At 34.4% G+C, this 18,413-nt stretch overlaps 1 protein-coding gene across 1 annotated transcript; it reads left to right on the top strand.

Moving 5' to 3' along the window:
• The first annotated feature begins 7,408 nt into the window (after nucleotides 1-7,408).
• On the top strand, nucleotides 7,409-15,507 carry LOC112281910 (kinesin-like protein KIN-5D). Its single transcript, XM_024518936.3, has 23 exons — nucleotides 7,409-8,489; nucleotides 8,588-8,717; nucleotides 9,331-9,489; nucleotides 9,641-9,981; nucleotides 10,279-10,417; nucleotides 10,517-10,614; nucleotides 10,746-10,902; nucleotides 10,998-11,067; nucleotides 11,188-11,264; nucleotides 11,395-11,448; nucleotides 11,536-11,616; nucleotides 11,706-11,817; nucleotides 11,917-12,003; nucleotides 12,151-12,326; nucleotides 12,431-12,592; nucleotides 12,727-12,834; nucleotides 12,954-13,112; nucleotides 13,343-13,426; nucleotides 13,605-13,810; nucleotides 13,926-14,027; nucleotides 14,141-14,250; nucleotides 14,444-14,595; nucleotides 14,749-15,507. Exons 1-23 carry the CDS (start codon nucleotides 8,431-8,433, stop codon nucleotides 14,962-14,964), a joined length of 3,039 nt encoding a protein of 1,012 aa, XP_024374704.1. The 5' UTR covers nucleotides 7,409-8,430; the 3' UTR covers nucleotides 14,965-15,507.
• The last annotated feature ends 2,906 nt before the right edge of the window (nucleotides 15,508-18,413 follow it).

Genomic DNA, 18,413 nt, shown 5'->3' with positions numbered 1-18,413 from the left:
AGATAAAAAAGAACTTGGGCCACCTCATATCAACTTGATAGAATGTTTGATTGGGTCAATAGAAAGTAGATTGGAGCAAGAACCTCTACACATATAAAATGTGAAGCATACAATTATTATATTACTTCACTTCTAGGAAAAGGCACACATGCATACAACAGTATTTCTTTTTTTAAATGTTAAAATCATTTGTTTCTAAAGATAAAACATTGGATGCCTTTCGACAGCACTATTTGAAATAAAAAGTATAACTTTTACAACCAGTCTCTAATCTTTTCGGAATTCTTTTTGCAATATATCTGTTTGGGCTTTATTTGGTTCGTGCATTGGTTTGTGTTATATATATATATATATATATATATGTGTGTGTATACACACATCAAAACTGATACTATTTGAATTTTAAGTTCAAACATAAATTCTTGTTTCTTATTTTTATTAGAAAGCTAAATTTGAGCTGGTGATTCTTTAAAAATAATCAAAATCTAGTTTTACAATTAATTAGTTTCAAATTGATTATTTGCCATCTATAATCAAAGAATATTGCTTTTGTGGTGTAAGATATGAAATTTCAGAAGTATGAAAATATCTAGACATTAAAAATGTTTAATTGGACACACAAGAAAAATAATTTAATTAAAGAATATAATATTGGAATTTTTGTGTAGTGTAATATTTGAGAGGGAGTTGATAAAGCCACATTCCAATGTTATTAAAGCCACACCTTTCCTTGCCATCTTATCATTGATTCCATCCATCCCTCGTCTCCGTCCCTCTTTTCTAGTCCCATGTCATTGTTTTCTATTTCTAGTTTCTTATTCATCTTCTCCTTCCCCTCATCCCTTGTTCTTAGTTTAGAATAGTCATTAAATTAGTGCTTGAGCCTATGTGGCATAGTCCTACATGGAGGTCACATCCCTCCACCCTTGTGAACAAACTTTCAATGGTGCTTGCCTTAAGAGGAGGTGGTGGAGGTAGATGTATTATAATTTTTTTTTCTTAATACAATAATAAGTTATTCTAATAATAATAATAATGGTAATTATTACTAGGCATTAACTACTATGGATCAATAAGGGATTGCAAAGTGGAAGAGGATGAGAAAAGGAGTATGAAATTGGGTCTATCCTTGGCTATCAAAATAAAGTGGAAGACGGGATTTAGGATGGACGACAAGGGAGGGAAATAGGAATATGGGACACAAATAAAGAATGGACGGATTTAATAACAACATGGTAAAAGAGGGTGTAGCTTTGTCAACTTCATATTTTATAATGTTAATATCAAAATGACAATTTGTAAGGATATTAAATTAATACTAACACAATTTGAGGTTTTAAGTATAAAAATCAATCAAATATTCACTACAGAAGAATTCTAACAAAAAAATTGGTATAAATTTATAAATATGTACAATCAAAGTGATATTACTTTTAACTTAGATTTTCAAACCACATATCTTGCACAACCTTGGTTGCAATATTTCTTATTTGCTTGTTTAGTTCAAAAGATAGAATTTTCAATATCTTACAAGTCATTTTTTATAGCAAATATTCATCATGCATGTAAGTTGTTGGGATTTTGAATTATTGAACACTTATAGTCAAAATAAAAGATCAAATAATAATCTTATAGGAAAACAAAATGAATCACGTGTATTTTAAAAAAACCATTATCTTTCAAGAAACCATTAAAGATTTCATCTTTAAAAATAATTTTTTTTGAACAAAAACTTATAATTTTATCAGATTAAAGATTTAATTTAAAACTTTTAAAAATAGTTTACGAAATTTTTTTAAAAAATATTCTTAATTTATGAAGTTTAAATAAGAATTTTTTATAAATTTATATTTTATTAATTAATATTTTATAATTTCATTTTAGATATATTTGTATTATTCAACCATAAATTTAACAATAGATATTATATCATATAAATTATATTACTTTTAAATTTTTGAAAAAAAAAAGAAAAACATAATTCAAAATCAAATTATCAATAGAATAAAAATTAATCAAATAATTTAACAAACCAGATTTTTTTTATAGGCAATGCAATAACTATAATATTTTTTTGTAACCAATGTATTTAATTATGATGAAATAAATGATAAGAAAATATTTTAATTAATTAATAACTAATACTATTTTATTTCTAATAGTTATAAAAAAAATTCTTTATATAAAATTCTAAATTTAAATCTCTTAGATAATTTTTGAAATAATTAATATATATATATATATATATATATATATTTTTAATCATAAAACATCAATCTTAATATATTTGTTAAAAGAATATTTATTTATTTATAACTTCTAAAACAAATATAATGTGTATATGTATATTTATGTATATAATGTTTTAAATAAGCTATTATTAGATTAAAAAGACTAATATGTATTAGATCAAGACTAAAATATAAGAAATATATTAATCCCAATTTTGACATCATGTATATTAGGTTACAAGTAAGTCATGAGAAAGCTTTCTAAAATCCATTAGATTTGTAGATTTGATGTTTTCATTGTATTATGCTTCTACTGTAATATTCAAAATAAATAAATAAATAATAATAATAAAAAAGTTATTGTGATCATATGACACAATTGTAGACTTGATTTGAATGTGCAAGGAATCCTACACACGTTTTGAAGAAAATATGCTATATTTTTCTATCTATCTATAATCATCTGAATAATATATGCTATTGTGGCAAAAATAAAATTATAGTTTAATTTATATAATAACATACATTTAAAAAAAAGACAATTTATTTGTAAATCAAAATAGTAGTAATAAAAATGATCACTTTAAATAATAATCATTTTATTAAGTAAGTTTTTTTACTACATATTTCATAATTTCTTTCACTTAATTAAATCAAATTAAACCAAAACTATAATAAGATCTAATAATACTTACAATGTGCTTTAAATTTAGTAATTATATGTCAAAAGTAAATCTCTTATAGGATTCAAATCAATATGAATTGACATGGTCAAAAAACCATTTCTTTTAATATGTTTTTTCGTTATAAGTAATCTAAGTCTACTTTGTACGACAAGGACTAGCATTACTGTGTTATAAGTATAATATATATATTATTATTTTTTTGATTATACATGATATTATATAAAAATTTGTGATATGATAAATATTTTATTTTTAAAATAGCTTCAATTAGAAGATTAAAAATTAATTCAAGAATTTCTAAAGCACATTCTAAATAATTAGTTTTTAAAAAATTAACACGATGTTGTTGCATTAAAAATTTGGAGCATGAATAAAATATATTTAATCTTAAAAAATGTAAATGGCATTGTATAAGCATTAATAGATATACTTGTGGATCAATTTTTTTTATAATTTGGCTAATTCTGTTTAAATCATAATAAAAATTTACTAATATTAAGAAACAAGTAAGTTGATAATCATTATAAAATATTTTTGTTTTGTTTTGTTTTGGTTTTTTGCAAAGTATGTTTTAAGTTCGAGCATGTAACTAAGTTTAATAAGTGTTTATATGTTGTAATTCAAAGTTTTTATCTTTAAAACTAAAACCAAAGATTATGTTTATAAATAATTATTGACAAATCTTGTATATTGGCATTTGATTGACTTAGTAAATACATTGGTTGGATGTTTTTTTTCACAACATAATACACTTGGTTTACTTCTACTTCACATTCATGCCACTACTATTTATTTGACAAGGTCATTGATTTAAAGTTTGATTTTCTAAGTAAAATAAATCATAATTAAGAAATTATCATTGCATAGAGTAAAACAAAGAAGAAGGTATTTTTTTGTGGATCTTCAAGTATTATCTATTAGCTTGAATTCAGTAATTATCTAAATTTAATCTATTAATTAGTGAATATTTATTTGATATTTATTATATATATTTAGAAATAAATATATATTAAGTTAAATTATATTTTATCTAATTCATACAAAATAATTTCTAAATTTCATAAAATTAATTTTGAAGTAGTCATAGTCTGAATACATCAAAGTATTAGAAAATTATATAAAAATAAAAATTAAAAAATAATAACCGAATTATTTATAATTAATTATATTTTAACAATAAAATCACAATAATAGTAATAATAATAATAATAATAATAAAATGAGATAGTTGAGATGGTAGATATTATTTATATTTATATAAATGATTAGAATTTTTTAGGTTAATATTGTAGTATAAAAGGTGAACAATATTTTTTATTTATTATTCAATATTTTATATGTTTTTAATAAATATAAATATTTGGAGATAATTCAAATATGTAAAATATTATATTATAAAATTTTAGGAACTAAGATATTTTCTTTTGCTAAATAGATTATTAATAATATTTTTTATAAATAAAGGATATATATATATATATATATATTATTAAGAATAGATATAAATATAGTATGTACAACTTTCATTGATTTAAGGCACAAAAGTAAAATCTTTATATTGGTTTTTTTCACATGATTATGTATCATCTTATGTACAATAATTTATAAAGATATCTTTAAAGTTTTTTTTAAATATCATGTTGCATTTTTAAGCACATAAATCACAAAATAACCATAAAGTCAATATACTCTTGTGTTGCTAAACAAGAATAAATATTCACTCAAAGATAGTTGTAATATTAAAAATAGAATGATAATTTCCAAAGTCAAGAAGACAAGAGATTCTTAAAGCCAGGCTAAGAATTTAAAAAATTTAATTAAAAAAAAAAAAGGTACTGATAAGAGTGATGATGCCTCATTTTTGCCTTTATATATATTATCTAACTAAGAAGTAATGTAAAAATGTTCTTTAGACCATCCAACACATTTATAAGTATTATATAATTTACCTACATTTATTTATTTCTATTTAACTATTCTCTTTTTTTAGTAATTGTTAGTGTTGACATATATGTATGTGATATTATTCCTTCTTCTAAATACAAGTTCTACAATAAGTCGGGATCACATAATGAAGAAGTCAAACCTACAACAAATTGTATTTGCCACATAGTCTAATATTTATTTACTTTGGAGGTAGTTAATAGGTCTTTTCAATCATTAATGGTATTCTATACAAGAAAAGAAAAGAAAAAAATCTATTATATTTTTTTGTTCATTTTTGAGGTCCCTATAACTTCTTTAAAATAAAACATTTAAAGTATAAACCAGCATGAATGGTTTCTACCTCTAATAATACCACCAAATATCAAGAGTTCTAAGGTGGTGATAGCAAAAGCGTTATGTGTCCTAAATCCCCGAACCCGCTTTCATAATCTAGCAACTGGGGTTGAGCGGCACGAGTGGGCTCACTGGATCTGCGCAGAGCGGCACCAGGTCTGTTCCAAATTGGACTCATGCTGGATCTCATACCTCGCTCTCTTCCGGAAAGCTGGCTCAGACACAAAGGGATCGCCCCTCACGTGGAGGTATGTCTGGAGTGATGAGGAGGCCCTGTTGCAACGCCGCTATTCCAGTTGCCGCACCACACTGGGCCCCCCCTTTTCTCCTGCACTCGACCTCTCTGGACTGGCTTTTAATACGCAGCATCCCATGTTCAACAGGTGGCTCTGGTTCCGAATCCTATTGTGTGTTGTGATTGGAGCTCTAATTTCAGCTCGTGCTGAGCCTTGTTTTGCCCTGCTTTTGCGTCCAGAGCTCGGAGACTGCATATTCCCCTGCCAGCCAATCTGATAACTCGGGAGGTGTGTTCTCATGAAAGGCGAGGCCGTTTCTGTAGGAGCCTGGGTGGCTATAACTGTGGCACCGCAACTCTTCCCGTGTGTGTAACTCCTTGCAATGGCTGTCGAGAATCAGCACCAATTGCTTGCAAATGTGCTCAAAAGTTCATCTTTGCCTTGAGTTGGATCGAAAGCCAGGACAACGCAACCTTCGAGGTTTCTGGAATTGTACGAGGCTCAAGTTTCAATTTTGGTGAAGTGCTGCTCCGCAGCGACTTCGACACGCAGTCGTTTCGACGGGATGGTGTGGCAAATGATCTTAGGCAGCATTGAAGGATACTTCCGTGGGTGAAATCCCTGGAATGACTAAAATGTGGAAGATCGTCTTGTTGTATTGTTGAGAATGTTTCACTTGGCTGGGGCTTCATGTATTTGTCGATAGAAAGTGATCAAAAGTTGATCCTTAGTACCATCTCAGTTTTGTTTTCCTTTATCTTGTTCTTCACCAACGATTGCTACTTGCAAGTACACTATCAACAAATTGTGTTGAAAATAAGCATGCATGGTTACACTGAGGGAGAGAGAAATAGAGGGCTAATTTCCAATTCGGTGCATTTTAAATGATTTTGAACCGATCATGAAAAATTAACCATTGTTTCGGGTGCAAGTTTATATGAATAAACATAAATAATAAAATATATATCCCTGTAGATGCTAAATCGAAAGCATAGTAGCTGTTTACGTATTCATTTATTACTACTATACTAAATGGCTAGAGTGGTGCAATCACGGGTCGTTTTTGAAGGCCACAAGAAACTTTTTATGTGTGATTCGCACTAAATTATCATAGTTTGATTCTATTGCCTTTTATTGGATGTATAAACAATGGATTTAAGCTTGAGACTCATGATAATATTGAAATAAAAAATTTGCTTGATTCTTAGTTTCCACACATGGAAGTCAAATGATTTCAGCACATATCATCTCACTTTCTTATTTCACTTGTTGGTAGATATTAGGATCTCCTCAGAACTAAAATATGACAAATCAGTGCAATGCTAAAATTCATTGATTGCCATTGTTATTGTTGGATATTGCTGGAGAAATACGTAATTGGGAACATGTCCTACTTTCACGTTTGACTTCTTTTAAATGTCATTGGATTTAATCGCAACACACAATTTCACCGGATAATTGAAAATTACACTATCAATTAATCTAAGGAGAATACTCACTTTATATATATATATATATATATGTATATTATATTACTGTTACATCGATTTGATGGCACTATTTAACATCACTTAATATGTATATATATATATATATACGAACACTCAACACTGTAGTACGGCAGCCCCTTCAATTAAAAAAATTATTAATTGTAATGCACAATAGCTTTGCAAATCCTGAATGGACTGAAACGTTTTCATCTAAATGGGAGCATGTCATCCATCCATAAAATGTGGATGGAACCTGAGGGCATTCAAAACCCAACGGCTACAAACCAGGATCCAGGCGGGACAGGTATCATCAAGACCACAAGACAAAGAGGCGATGTCCGCCTAGCACCCATTTATAACCCACCTGTCGTCAGATCTACACTCTAGGAAGAGGCAACCAGTGTTGGTTTTGAGGAGACGAGGGAAATGGAAAGAACGGGTCAGGCGGGGTCGGATCGGGCCGGGTGGGTGGGAAATGGGGCTGGACCGGGGTAATGCAGTGAGTAGCAGTGCTGGGGTTTTTGAAAGGCAGTGAATGCATGAAAACTGGGGCTTGTAGGTGCGTGAGAAGCGGGTTGCAGCTCCCTCCCTTTCTCCTCACTCGGCAGTGTCTCTGGCTTCATTCTCGCTCTCCCTCAATCCTACCATCTTTTTTCTCTTGCGTTCCATATGTTCTTCTTGCTCCATGTACCAATGTCATCCTGGTTTCGCTATTAAGATTGCCTTCCCGTCTGGTCGTGTAGCCAGTTGCCAAGAGAGAGAGAGAGAGAGAGAGAGAGAGAGAGTGTGTGCGGTGCTTAGCGTGGTGGATTTTCTGAGAGTTTCAATGCTTGTAAACACGCTCCCTGAGATCCAGCACCACGCTCTGAATGTGGACTAGTTTTCAACGAGTTGTTTCCGTTAGATTTGTTCAGCAGCTCGAGTTGTTTTGGAGGTTTAAGGAGCTGCCTATTGGGGTGTATATTGCTAGTTCGTCATTGCGGCTTCGTTGGAGTCTGAGTGATGTCCTATCCGAGACATGCATGTTTGAACAGGGTTTTCGATCACCGTGTGCCAGGTTCCCGGAGATTATTCGGGTTTGATGAGTAGGAAGGTTTCGGAAACGAGGAAAGAGGATTCTTGTACTTGATGGTTTTGATGATCTGTCCGGTTCCGGTGAAGTTAACTACGGCTCTGATCCACATTGCGTTCTCTGAAAGCTTGCATTGCCTCTGTCCACCATATCTTTCTTTTCATTTAAATCTTTCCAAGTGATCCTTCAAACACAAGAGTTCAACACACACATTAAATCCTAGATTTGCTGCTACCCCTCATTTTCTGTCCTATCCTTCCACATCAACGTATAAGTTTCCCACTCCTACTAGGTAATGGAATTGGCACCTCCAACTTCTCATTAAAATCCGAACCCCGGGTAACTGCTTCGCAAGCTTGTCTAAAGCTGGCGCGCGATCTTATCCTGTTTTCTCCACGGACAACTCGGACCGTGTCCAAGTATCCGGTCGAAGCCATGGCTGCTCGAGCGGAAAAAGAGAAAGGGGTAGCCGTCCAAGTTTTACTTCGTTGCAGGTACTACGCAATTTTCAATAACATTGTTCCAACACAGTTCTCTTCCGCTGTTTATGCAACGTTCTAATGCTTCTATGTCTCGTCTCAATTTTGTACAGGCCTTTCAGCGAAGATGAGAAAAGAACTAAATCTCCTCAAGTCATTTCATGCCATGATCAGCGTCGAGAGGTCACAGTATTTCAAAATATTGCTAGCAAACAAATCGATCGAACATTCACCTTTGACAAGGTCAGTTGACGACCTGCATCCGTTTGTTTGGTTTTGGTACGGGGCAGAATTACTCCCTCAATGTGCAAATGCAACTCACGTCGAAAATTTGAATTTAATCGAAGAGTCTTCTTCGTAACGTTACGCATTTGGAACGGTCGTACTCCAACCGGGTTGTGTGAATTTTCACTCTTTTCACCTTTGTAAGTCTGTTCTTTCCAAAAGTTTTCGCCCCCAGCGTAGTCAAACTTCATTGTGAATTGACGCGACCATGGAATAGGTCTGGCGGCGCTATTTTGTAGTGCCGTCAATTTAATATATCCACCACAGCCCCTTCAATCACTGTATCCGTGATTTTCTAGCTTTTCCTTGTAGTTACCCCCTTGCTTTGGCTGCCGTTGAAATCCTGGGCAGTGTTGACATGTTTAATTCTCTGCCAAAGCGTTTCAATTGGAACAATTGCTCTAGCAACTATGACTGAATAGCTCGTTTTTCACCGCTCTCTGCATCTGCAAGAAATAAATCTGACGCCGATTTCAACAAATGAGTTTAGATTGTGTCATCATCCATTGTGAAACAACGACCAGGTTGTCTGAAGACTCTCACTACTTGTTGCATCTTTCCTGCCATTCAGGTTTTCGGACCGCAATCAAGGCAATTAGACCTGTATGAGCAAGCAATCGTTCCTATTGTTAACGAGGTCTTGGATGGTTACAACTGCACTATCTTCGCGTATGGACAGACTGGAACTGGAAAAACTTATACAATGGAGGGGTCAGGAAGGAAGTCCAAGGTAGGCCGTCCTAAATGTTTGTGAGTATTATTTTTACCTCTAGAAATATTCAGTCGCTTCCTTTCCCTACAAATCTTTTGTCGATTGGATATATTTTTTTGAGTTCTTAAATGACAAATTTTCCATCTCTCACGACAAGTCACCATTGTAGAATGGAGAACTTCCTCCCGATGCTGGTGTCATTCCCCGTGCCATTCAGCAAATTTTTGAGACACTTGACAGAGACGATCAAGAGTACAGTGTCAAGGTCACCTACCTGGAGCTCTACAATGAAGAGCTCACTGACTTGTTGGCACCTGAAGAGTACTCGAAAGTAGTAATTGATGAGAAGATCAAGAAGCCACTGGCTCTTATGGAAGATGGAAAAGGCGGAGTTCTTGTTAGGGGCCTAGAGGAGGAAATTGTGACGAGTGCCAATCAAATTTATACTCTACTTGATAGAGGTTCGGCCAAGCGTCAAACTGCTGAAACATTGTTGAATAAACAATCCAGGTATGCGGTTTTTTACATTTATTGTAATCATGGACAAAATCTTTTCATTGAAGCTTTTCGAACTGAGCGGTCCTGCGAAAGAATTCGCATATAGAGAAGTGGTTTGAAGTCATTACATTGGGGGTTATTAACTTACTCTTCCCTGAAGTAGCACTTGGAGTGTGGTAAAGACCGATTATGGAACATCTGGATTATACTCACACGAGGAAAGGACACTGTATGCATATCAATCGTTCTAAATGTATGGTAGAAAATAGAGATTTGTTATCCTAATTAGTTTTGGGGTTTCTTCTGCAGTCGATCTCACTCCATTTTTTCGATCACCATCCATATGAAGGAAACCACTCCTGAGGGCGAGGAGCTGATGAAGTGTGGAAAATTGAATTTAGTGGATTTGGCTGGATCCGAAAATATATCTCGCTCTGGTGCTAAAGATGTAAGCAAGTTTCATCGGACCCTGCCGCCATGACCTGAGCGAAGTGTAGAGGTTAGCAAATTTGTAGCTTCTTTACTAACTACCTCATGTGCTTCACAGAATCGGGCACGGGAAGCTGGAGAAATCAATAAAAGTCTTCTTACTCTCGGACGTGTGATCACAGCTCTGGTCGAACACTTGGGTCATATCCCCTACAGGTAATTTGTCCTCTGTTGTGACTATTTGCTGGAGTGACAAATTCCTTCCCAGTTTTGTGTTGATTATAATTGTTTCTATTTCTATTTTCAACTGTATGCCTAATGTTTCTCTTGACTTCGTATGGATACAGAGATAGCAAGCTGACAAGATTGTTAAGGGATTCTTTGGGAGGAAAGACAAAGACCTGCATTATTGCCACCGTTTCGCCCTCCGTTCATTGCCTTGAAGAAACACTAAGCACCTTAGACTACGCCCATCGCGCTAAGAATATTAAAAACAAGCCAGAGGTAAATCTCATTCTCGTGGCTGCCAATTATGTGGTTCTAGCTTTGTTGTCGTGTAGCATACTTGGTTCGTCTGACTGACTTGCTTTTGTGTGCAGGTGAACCAGAAAACGATGAAATCTGCTCATATCAAAGATCTCTACAGCGAGATAGAGCGCCTCAAATCAGGTCAAATTTTCTCTTAGGACCATATGCATCAGATTCTTTCATTGAATACGGTATCGTCTCTCAAGCAGCATTATACTGGGAATGTGACTTTTCTGACTTAATGTCTTCTAGACGTAACAGAGGTCTATTCTGCTCGTGAAAGAAATGGTATATACATTCCACGTGATCGTTACTTTGAAGAGGAAGCTGAGAAAAAGGTCAGTCTTCTTCATTTCCCTTGGCCATCAGCATATTTGGATTTCGTTGCCAGCTTTTAATTTACGCTTGAGTCATCCGACTCTCTCTGGAACTAAGTAGAGGTCTATGTTGGATTCTGCCATGTCGCAGGCTATGGTGGATAAGATAGAGCGCATGGAGTTCGATTTGGAGGCCAGAGACAAGGTATCGTGTTTTTTCCTCGACGTTGGACGATCGTTCCATTGTTGAGATATCAATCAAAGGAATATTATATCTTGTGTTCCGCTGCAGAAAATTGAGGAGTCGGAGCGAGCGATCGAAATCCAGCAGCAGCAGTATTCGGATCTTCTTGCCAAGCTTGATCGTACACAAGTGAGAATCATTGATCACTTCGTTTTCACCAATGGGTTTGTACGTTGTCCCTGACCTGTCCATGACACTTATATGCTTTCATTGTCCAGAAAACACTTGAGTACACACAAGAGAACTTGAACGAAACATTGGAGAACTTGAAGCAAGCCAACTTTGCTATTAGGGAGCGTGACTTTGTAATTACAAATCAGAGAGAAGCAGGCAAGTCTCTCTTCCAAGATCTCCTCTGTCAGAAAATATGTCTGGAAAAAGCTTCGATAGTAATCGTATCAACTAAATTAATGACTTGTTACATTTCAGAGAAATCCCTTGTCAACCGGGCTGCAGAGTTAAGGAAGGAGCTGGAGGCTGCTGCCCAGGATGTTGCAGGGTTGTTCGCAAAGATCGGTACGGTCTATTGTGCACTGTTCGTAATTACCGATACTTAAGAATACTGGGTTAAAATAACAGCTTCGCATGGAGGAACCAAATGAAATGCTCTCGAAGTTGAAGCTTACTTATTCAGTTCTCATATTGACTTTCACCCTTGCGCAGAGAGGAAAGAGGAGATGGAAATGAAAAACCAGGAACTCGTAAACGTCTTTCAAACTGGACTCACAGATCAAATGGAGGAACTCCGTACTCTCGTGGTTTCAGGAGTTGGTGTCCAGCAGCAGCAACTGCAGACCCTGGAAGAACAACTGCAGTCCTTCCTGAATTCCAAGGACCAGGTACTTTATTCGGGCTGCAAGATAATCTGTTTTGTAAGTACGATTAAAATGTATTCCTTTGTCGTGGTCACAGTGATTATTGACAGGCTGTATTCCACCAACAGGCCGCGGAAGAGCTGATAAAGAAACTTCAATGTCTGAAGGACCTTTATTTATCTCAATTGCAGTCAGTCCATTCAGCTGTGCATGCACATGAGGTTGTCTCGACCTCCACTTTCAAGACCTTAGATTCCACAGTGACTGCTCATCCTGGAGCTCTTGAGCAGGTATTCCTATCTTATAAAGTATTTATTTGAAGGTCAATTGCTGGTAAGAATCATGATCGTTGTCCGTATCAATATTTCGATCATGAGTAACTTCAGGATGCTCTAACTTGCGATGTTTATCTCTATCCCGACAGCTTTTGGTGAGCGCTGTAGCAGATTCGCAGGCGGTGCTCAGTGACTTGCAGCAATGTATCACTGCTCAAGGTCATGAAGTGGCCCTCTTTGCTCAACAACAACGCGAGGTATGTCGACTTCAGTCCTATGTGTTGAGCATTATATTCGTGATTCGCATTTTACCTCGGACTGTATTGCAGCATTACAAGTATTCCTTGATCAATAGAGATCCATCTTCTATATTCAGGTAGCCCAAAGGAGTCTGGAGATGGCGCGGAATATAGCACAGACTCTCTTCACTTCTTTGTCAACCATGGAGACTGATGCTGCTAGCTTCCAAGAGCACGTGAACTCGAGTAGCGTGGATCATGACCAAGGACTCCTTGAGCTTGCAGAAGCTTATGAGGTCGTTAACCTTTCTCGTAGTTATCTTGCAGGATACAGTGCTGTAATCCTCAGGCTGCTAATGATTACACCGTCCTGTTTTCGGGAAACCTTACAACAGACATCTTTAGTCACTGAATATGCACTCTTTAATTTAAGTAATTTACTATCTTCTCTGGAAGCATTCTATGCAATATACACATTAATGCAGTTACACGTACGTTTGCTGAAGTGACGTGTGTCGGTATACAGGAACATGCACGAAACGAATACACTCAACTACTAGAAAGCATTACAGCAATGCTGGCCAGTTCCTTGTCAAAGCGAACTCAGCTTGTAAGTAATGAATTTCAATTACTCTTGCGTTTCAGTTGTTATGCTGGAAAGTGTGATCGGGATGTACGTTTTTTTCGAATCTGGTAACCGAGCTTGCTTGTGGCACGAGATATATGCGTGACTCCTATATCACGCTGCACTTTGATATCTTCTAATCATCGAGACCATGTGAGATTAGGTTCAAACGAGTGTTAAGAAGCTTAGGGAGAATGCAAGCCAAGATGCTATTTTGGTGCAGCAAGGGCTGCAAAAGATTCAGCACGAAGCTGTCACTGCGAATGGGCAAGTTAATGCCTTCATCACCTCCACAGACGTATCTTCTGTTGAAGATTCAGCTTTGTTAGCTAATAGGGTTTCTCGAATGGAGGCGATTCTGCAATCCTGGTAATTAGTTCTTCATCTCGTATTTTGGTTCTCAGTTCGTGTGTTCTAATCGTGAAGCATTTTTGTGTTGACTTGAGCTAATTCTAAGCCTGACGGCATTTTTGTTTCTCATCAGTTCCGACTATACCACAACTTCCGGCAGAAAATGGGATTTTACTTGCAAAGAAATCCAAGCGCTTCAGAATTCCCACACGACTGCCGTCACTTCAATTCTCGGGTTAGCAAATTCTCAGCGATTCGAATCTTAGAGAATTGTTTCTAGCGTTTGAACGTGATCCACTTCCCTTCTGTAATACTCGTTAATTTTTTGAAAAAATTCTTGATCGTCAGGGAGGGCCTTGATGCGAATACAAATCTCTTGATCAAGATTCAAGCACTTGAAGATGCTGGACGATTGGAGATCGAGACCCGAAACAACAGCACACTGGCTTTCGTTCAAGGTATCTAATCCCTCCTTAAATCCACTATTTTATCCACTCATAGTTTTTTTCGAATGGTACAGCGCTTGTCACGGTGACAAATGCAATGTGCAGATGAATTTTAATAGACTCCTCTTCTATTCCATTCTTTGTAGTTGTGTAGGACAATAAACTAGTGACCTATTAATTGATGATACACTCCGTTCATTGACAGGAACCTCTGCTGGAGAGCATGAAGCAGCAGAAAAAATGCACTCAACGATGGCATCACAGGTTAACGCAGCTACAGAATTATGTAGCAGTCATAACTCAAGTGTGGCTGCTGTTCAAACGCACACAGACCATTATCTGAGAGAAGAGTATTTGGTATGCTTCTGCTTTGAGCTTCATTGTTTCATTCCTTTATGCCATATGTGTAGGAGAATCGCTGTGTGTTGATTACGTACGTCTGTGTCTGCTGTGTCACATGTCGGATCTGTTTTCACTGACGTTGGTGAATGGTAAACCTCGGTTACGCAGGTGGATGAACCCACATGTTCAACTCCTCGGAGAAGGCCTATTCAAGTTCCTACTCAGTCTTCAATTAACGCTTACTGCACTCCGCCTCTTGATGTACTGCTAGATGAATTCCGAGCTAAGACTGCCGCTGGAGGATCTGATAGACTTAGCAAAGTATTCCAATCCGTTGAAGCCTCCTTCCGAGACTCTCGCACTCCCCTCACCACCATCAACTAGGCCTCTTCAGCAGCTCTATTCCCTGCAGCTATTCCTAATGGCTATTCAATTTAGCTACTTCCGCGACAAGTTCACCTGGCGTAATGATTGCAGGTTCCTTCCTTACAAACCTAGTCATGAACATCCGATGGTCTCAGTGGATTCTGCAACACGACGATTGGTTGCAACCTCCGCAACATTACAAAAGAGTGGGAGCTCTGAGCTCACTTTTTAACATGATTTGGTGTCTGCTCGACCCCGGAGGTTGGCAAACACCTTGGATTTTTAGAAACATATGGCACGAGGTTCACACCATCCGGTTGTATATGTCGTGTGCCCATCAGGCAGAAGGGCTTTTCATGAGCCCGCGACATTCAGAAAGGTTATATAATACAAATTTCTCAACGATCAGATCCATGATACCCATAGTCCAGGCATTATAACCACCAGCGTATGTTCACACTGCCTAAATCTCCTAGCTTCAGAGGAAAACATTGATTGCGGGATAATTTATGACTGAACTTTTGGATTTTAAAAGTGAATTTTAAAACATATTTAATTATACATTTCTGCTCATATGGAAATAGGAAAGATGACATATGCTGCCATACTTCATGTTTCTGCTGCTCCTCCATTCACGACTTCATTCACATCTAACTTGGGGCGAAAGGGTTTTAACCTGCATCCTCCAAGTGAAATATAACTCCTACCAGTTCTTCATGTAATGAATGTCTAATTCTATGACATCGCACATCAAAAAAACCAGACGTGTAAATGGCAAGCGATGGTTTCCGATGTGCGCGAATTCGTTTGCGTTCTGTAATCATTCTATTTGGTTGGACTCAAATGGATGGTATTTACACACATTATACCTATTAGATTTTGGCAATGATACAACTCTTTGAGCTATTAAACAATCCTTCAACTAAACATTAATGTAGTAAAACGGAGATGGAGGGTAATATTTTACACCTAAAATATATATATATATATATATATATATATAGAAAATTTTGTCAACATGTATGAGAAACATTTACAGGGTATTTATTTGTTTGTGAGTATATATTTGAAGAATTACAGACTTTGTACATGCAGTGCTATGGATATAAATTAGTTGCATTCTTTTACACGTTTATTTACAAATAATAAATTGAAAAAATAAATAACATGGAAAACCCTTACAGGTGTATTAATGATGATAGAACTGCAAATGCTTCTGGATCACATTTTTGGTTGCATAAATAACAAAAAAGTAGATCATTGTAGATACAAGCATAAATTTCTGAACTATTTGGTCTAGGAATACCATAATCATTAACCATAATTCAAATGTGTACAGGTTTTTCTTGATAGAGACATTTGGGCACATGTGTATTATACAGTATTTTGAAATTCACAGATATTGCTGGTACTTGTAGGTGAAGATGTACATGTGTTATTAACTCTGTCATGTAATTGGTGTATTGTACTTACAATTATATATACAAAGGTACAAAGAAATTATAAAATGTTTCTATTAAATCTTGAAGCAAAGAATACAATGCAAATCAAAGTTTTGTAACTAAACAAATAAATTTTATGAATCTTAAATTTATGATTGCTGTAATAAAATTTATCCTTTGTTACAAGGGCATGTTTTATTTTTAAAAAACATGTAATATATATATATATATATATATATATATATATCACATACTATTTCATTAAAAGGATCTTTGTTAATGCATCTTGATTTATAGGATAAATAACTTTGTATATAATTTAAATCTTGTAACATCTAATTCTTTACTGTAAGAGGCAATTTAATGTGTTTCTACTTTTTTCTACTTTCTTCTATTTCAATTATTTTATTTCTTCAATTTTTTTAATAATATAATTATTCTATTATCTTGATTTCTTCATCTTTATATATATTGTTAAATTTATCAATAAACAACAATATATTTGTTGCTTCTCTATTACATTTTATTTTTATTAGATTAAATATGTAATTAGACTTCAATTAATTTAGAAGTTATTTAGCAAAGTTGTGCCTTAAATTAACATTCTTAGATAGTTGAGTATTTATGCATCTTTTGTATCATTGAAGAACTCTTTTATTTATATTATTGTATCTTGTAATACAATACAAACAATGACTAAATGTTTTTTTTAGTAATATAGTATCACAATTATATACTCTATTGCTTATTGTAAAAAAAAGATAATAAGAAGAAAAAAAATGATTAAAGAATATTAAAAAAAAACCTATAAGAACTATATCTATTTAATCTACTAAATTCATGCATCATATTATGTATATTAATATTTTTTCAAAATATACTAAAATATTTAATTTAGCTAAATACTTAAAATTTTAAATTAAGAGTCTTATAGGAACAAATTTATATTAATTTTTTTTTTATAAGATTTGTGAAGATAATATAAATAATATATAAAAAATAATATTTTATAATAGTGTAATATTGAAATATAGTTAAAATTAATCTATTATTATATATTATTTTTAAAATTTTGTGTAGCAAATTGTTACTTAATATGACAAATCGTGCAAAAGAATAATTTATGTGTATACATTCTTTTATTTATTGCTTATATTACAAACACATTCTAAGTTGCTATACACACTTCATATTGCTATATACAAATCTAAAGAACGTGAAGGCTTGTGATTCGTAAATATTTTAATATAGACCTTGCCACTTCGGAGAACTACAAGGAGATTTGGAGGGGTGACAACCCTCCCTCCCATGGTCCCATGGACTAGTCGGTGGGCAAGATTGAGCATCACTCTTTGCAAAGGCCTCCAAAGACAGAATCCTCAAAAAAAAATTGAAATCTATACCTTGTATTGGTAATACCTTGTAAAAGCAAAGATCTCTCCTTCATGGATAACTTCACCAAGAAAGGATCCTTGCTATGTATTCACTTCAATAATCTGCAACATCTTTCTAATTCTCATGGCAGTATCAATGAACAATTTTAAGCAATATAATCTACTTATTGGTTTAAAGCTTTGTATTTATTTCTTATTGACTTGGTGAATTTTTAACAATATCAACCTAAAGCACAAAAAATATAACTACATATATATATATATATATATATAAAGTTCAATTCTTGTAGATACAAATGTATATATTGAATAGTGACATAATCTATTTGTTGTTTACACTTTTTAGCACAAATGAGTTTTGTATACTAAAAAAGTGTAGACTTTCTATCAAGATGTTATTCTACTCAAGCACTAAAATTCTATCTCTAACATGTTCGAAGAGCAATGACAATCACTTGTGAGACAACAAGTGATACACAAGAAGTCACTTCTAATTTAGTATGAATTATGTGTCTGGTGATGGATGGCCTCTTTGGCCATTGTTGATAATTAATATTTTATCCATCCTCATTATGACAAATAAAATGATATAATGAGATTTACAAATAAATGATGAATTGATTTTTTTTTG

The sequence above is a fragment of the Physcomitrium patens genome, chromosome 4 (genome assembly GCF_059467195.1).
Source record: "Physcomitrium patens ecotype Gransden chromosome 4, ASM5946719v1, whole genome shotgun sequence".
NCBI lineage: Eukaryota > Viridiplantae > Streptophyta > Bryopsida > Funariales > Funariaceae > Physcomitrium > Physcomitrium patens.
This window is presented reverse-complemented; position numbering and strand designations above follow the sequence as displayed.

Bases quoted from the DNA above. Each gene is read 5' to 3' on its own strand.
- LOC112281910 (XM_024518936.3), top strand. From the start codon at position 8,431: ATGGCTGCTCGAGCGGAAAAAGAGAAAGGGGTAGCCGTCCAAGTTTTA. The intron at 11,617-11,705 runs GTGAGAATCATT...TTCATTGTCCAG, and splicing joins CCAAGCTTGATCGTACACAA to AAAACACTTGAGTACACACA. The intron at 11,818-11,916 runs GCAAGTCTCTCT...GTTACATTTCAG, and splicing joins TACAAATCAGAGAGAAGCAG to AGAAATCCCTTGTCAACCGG.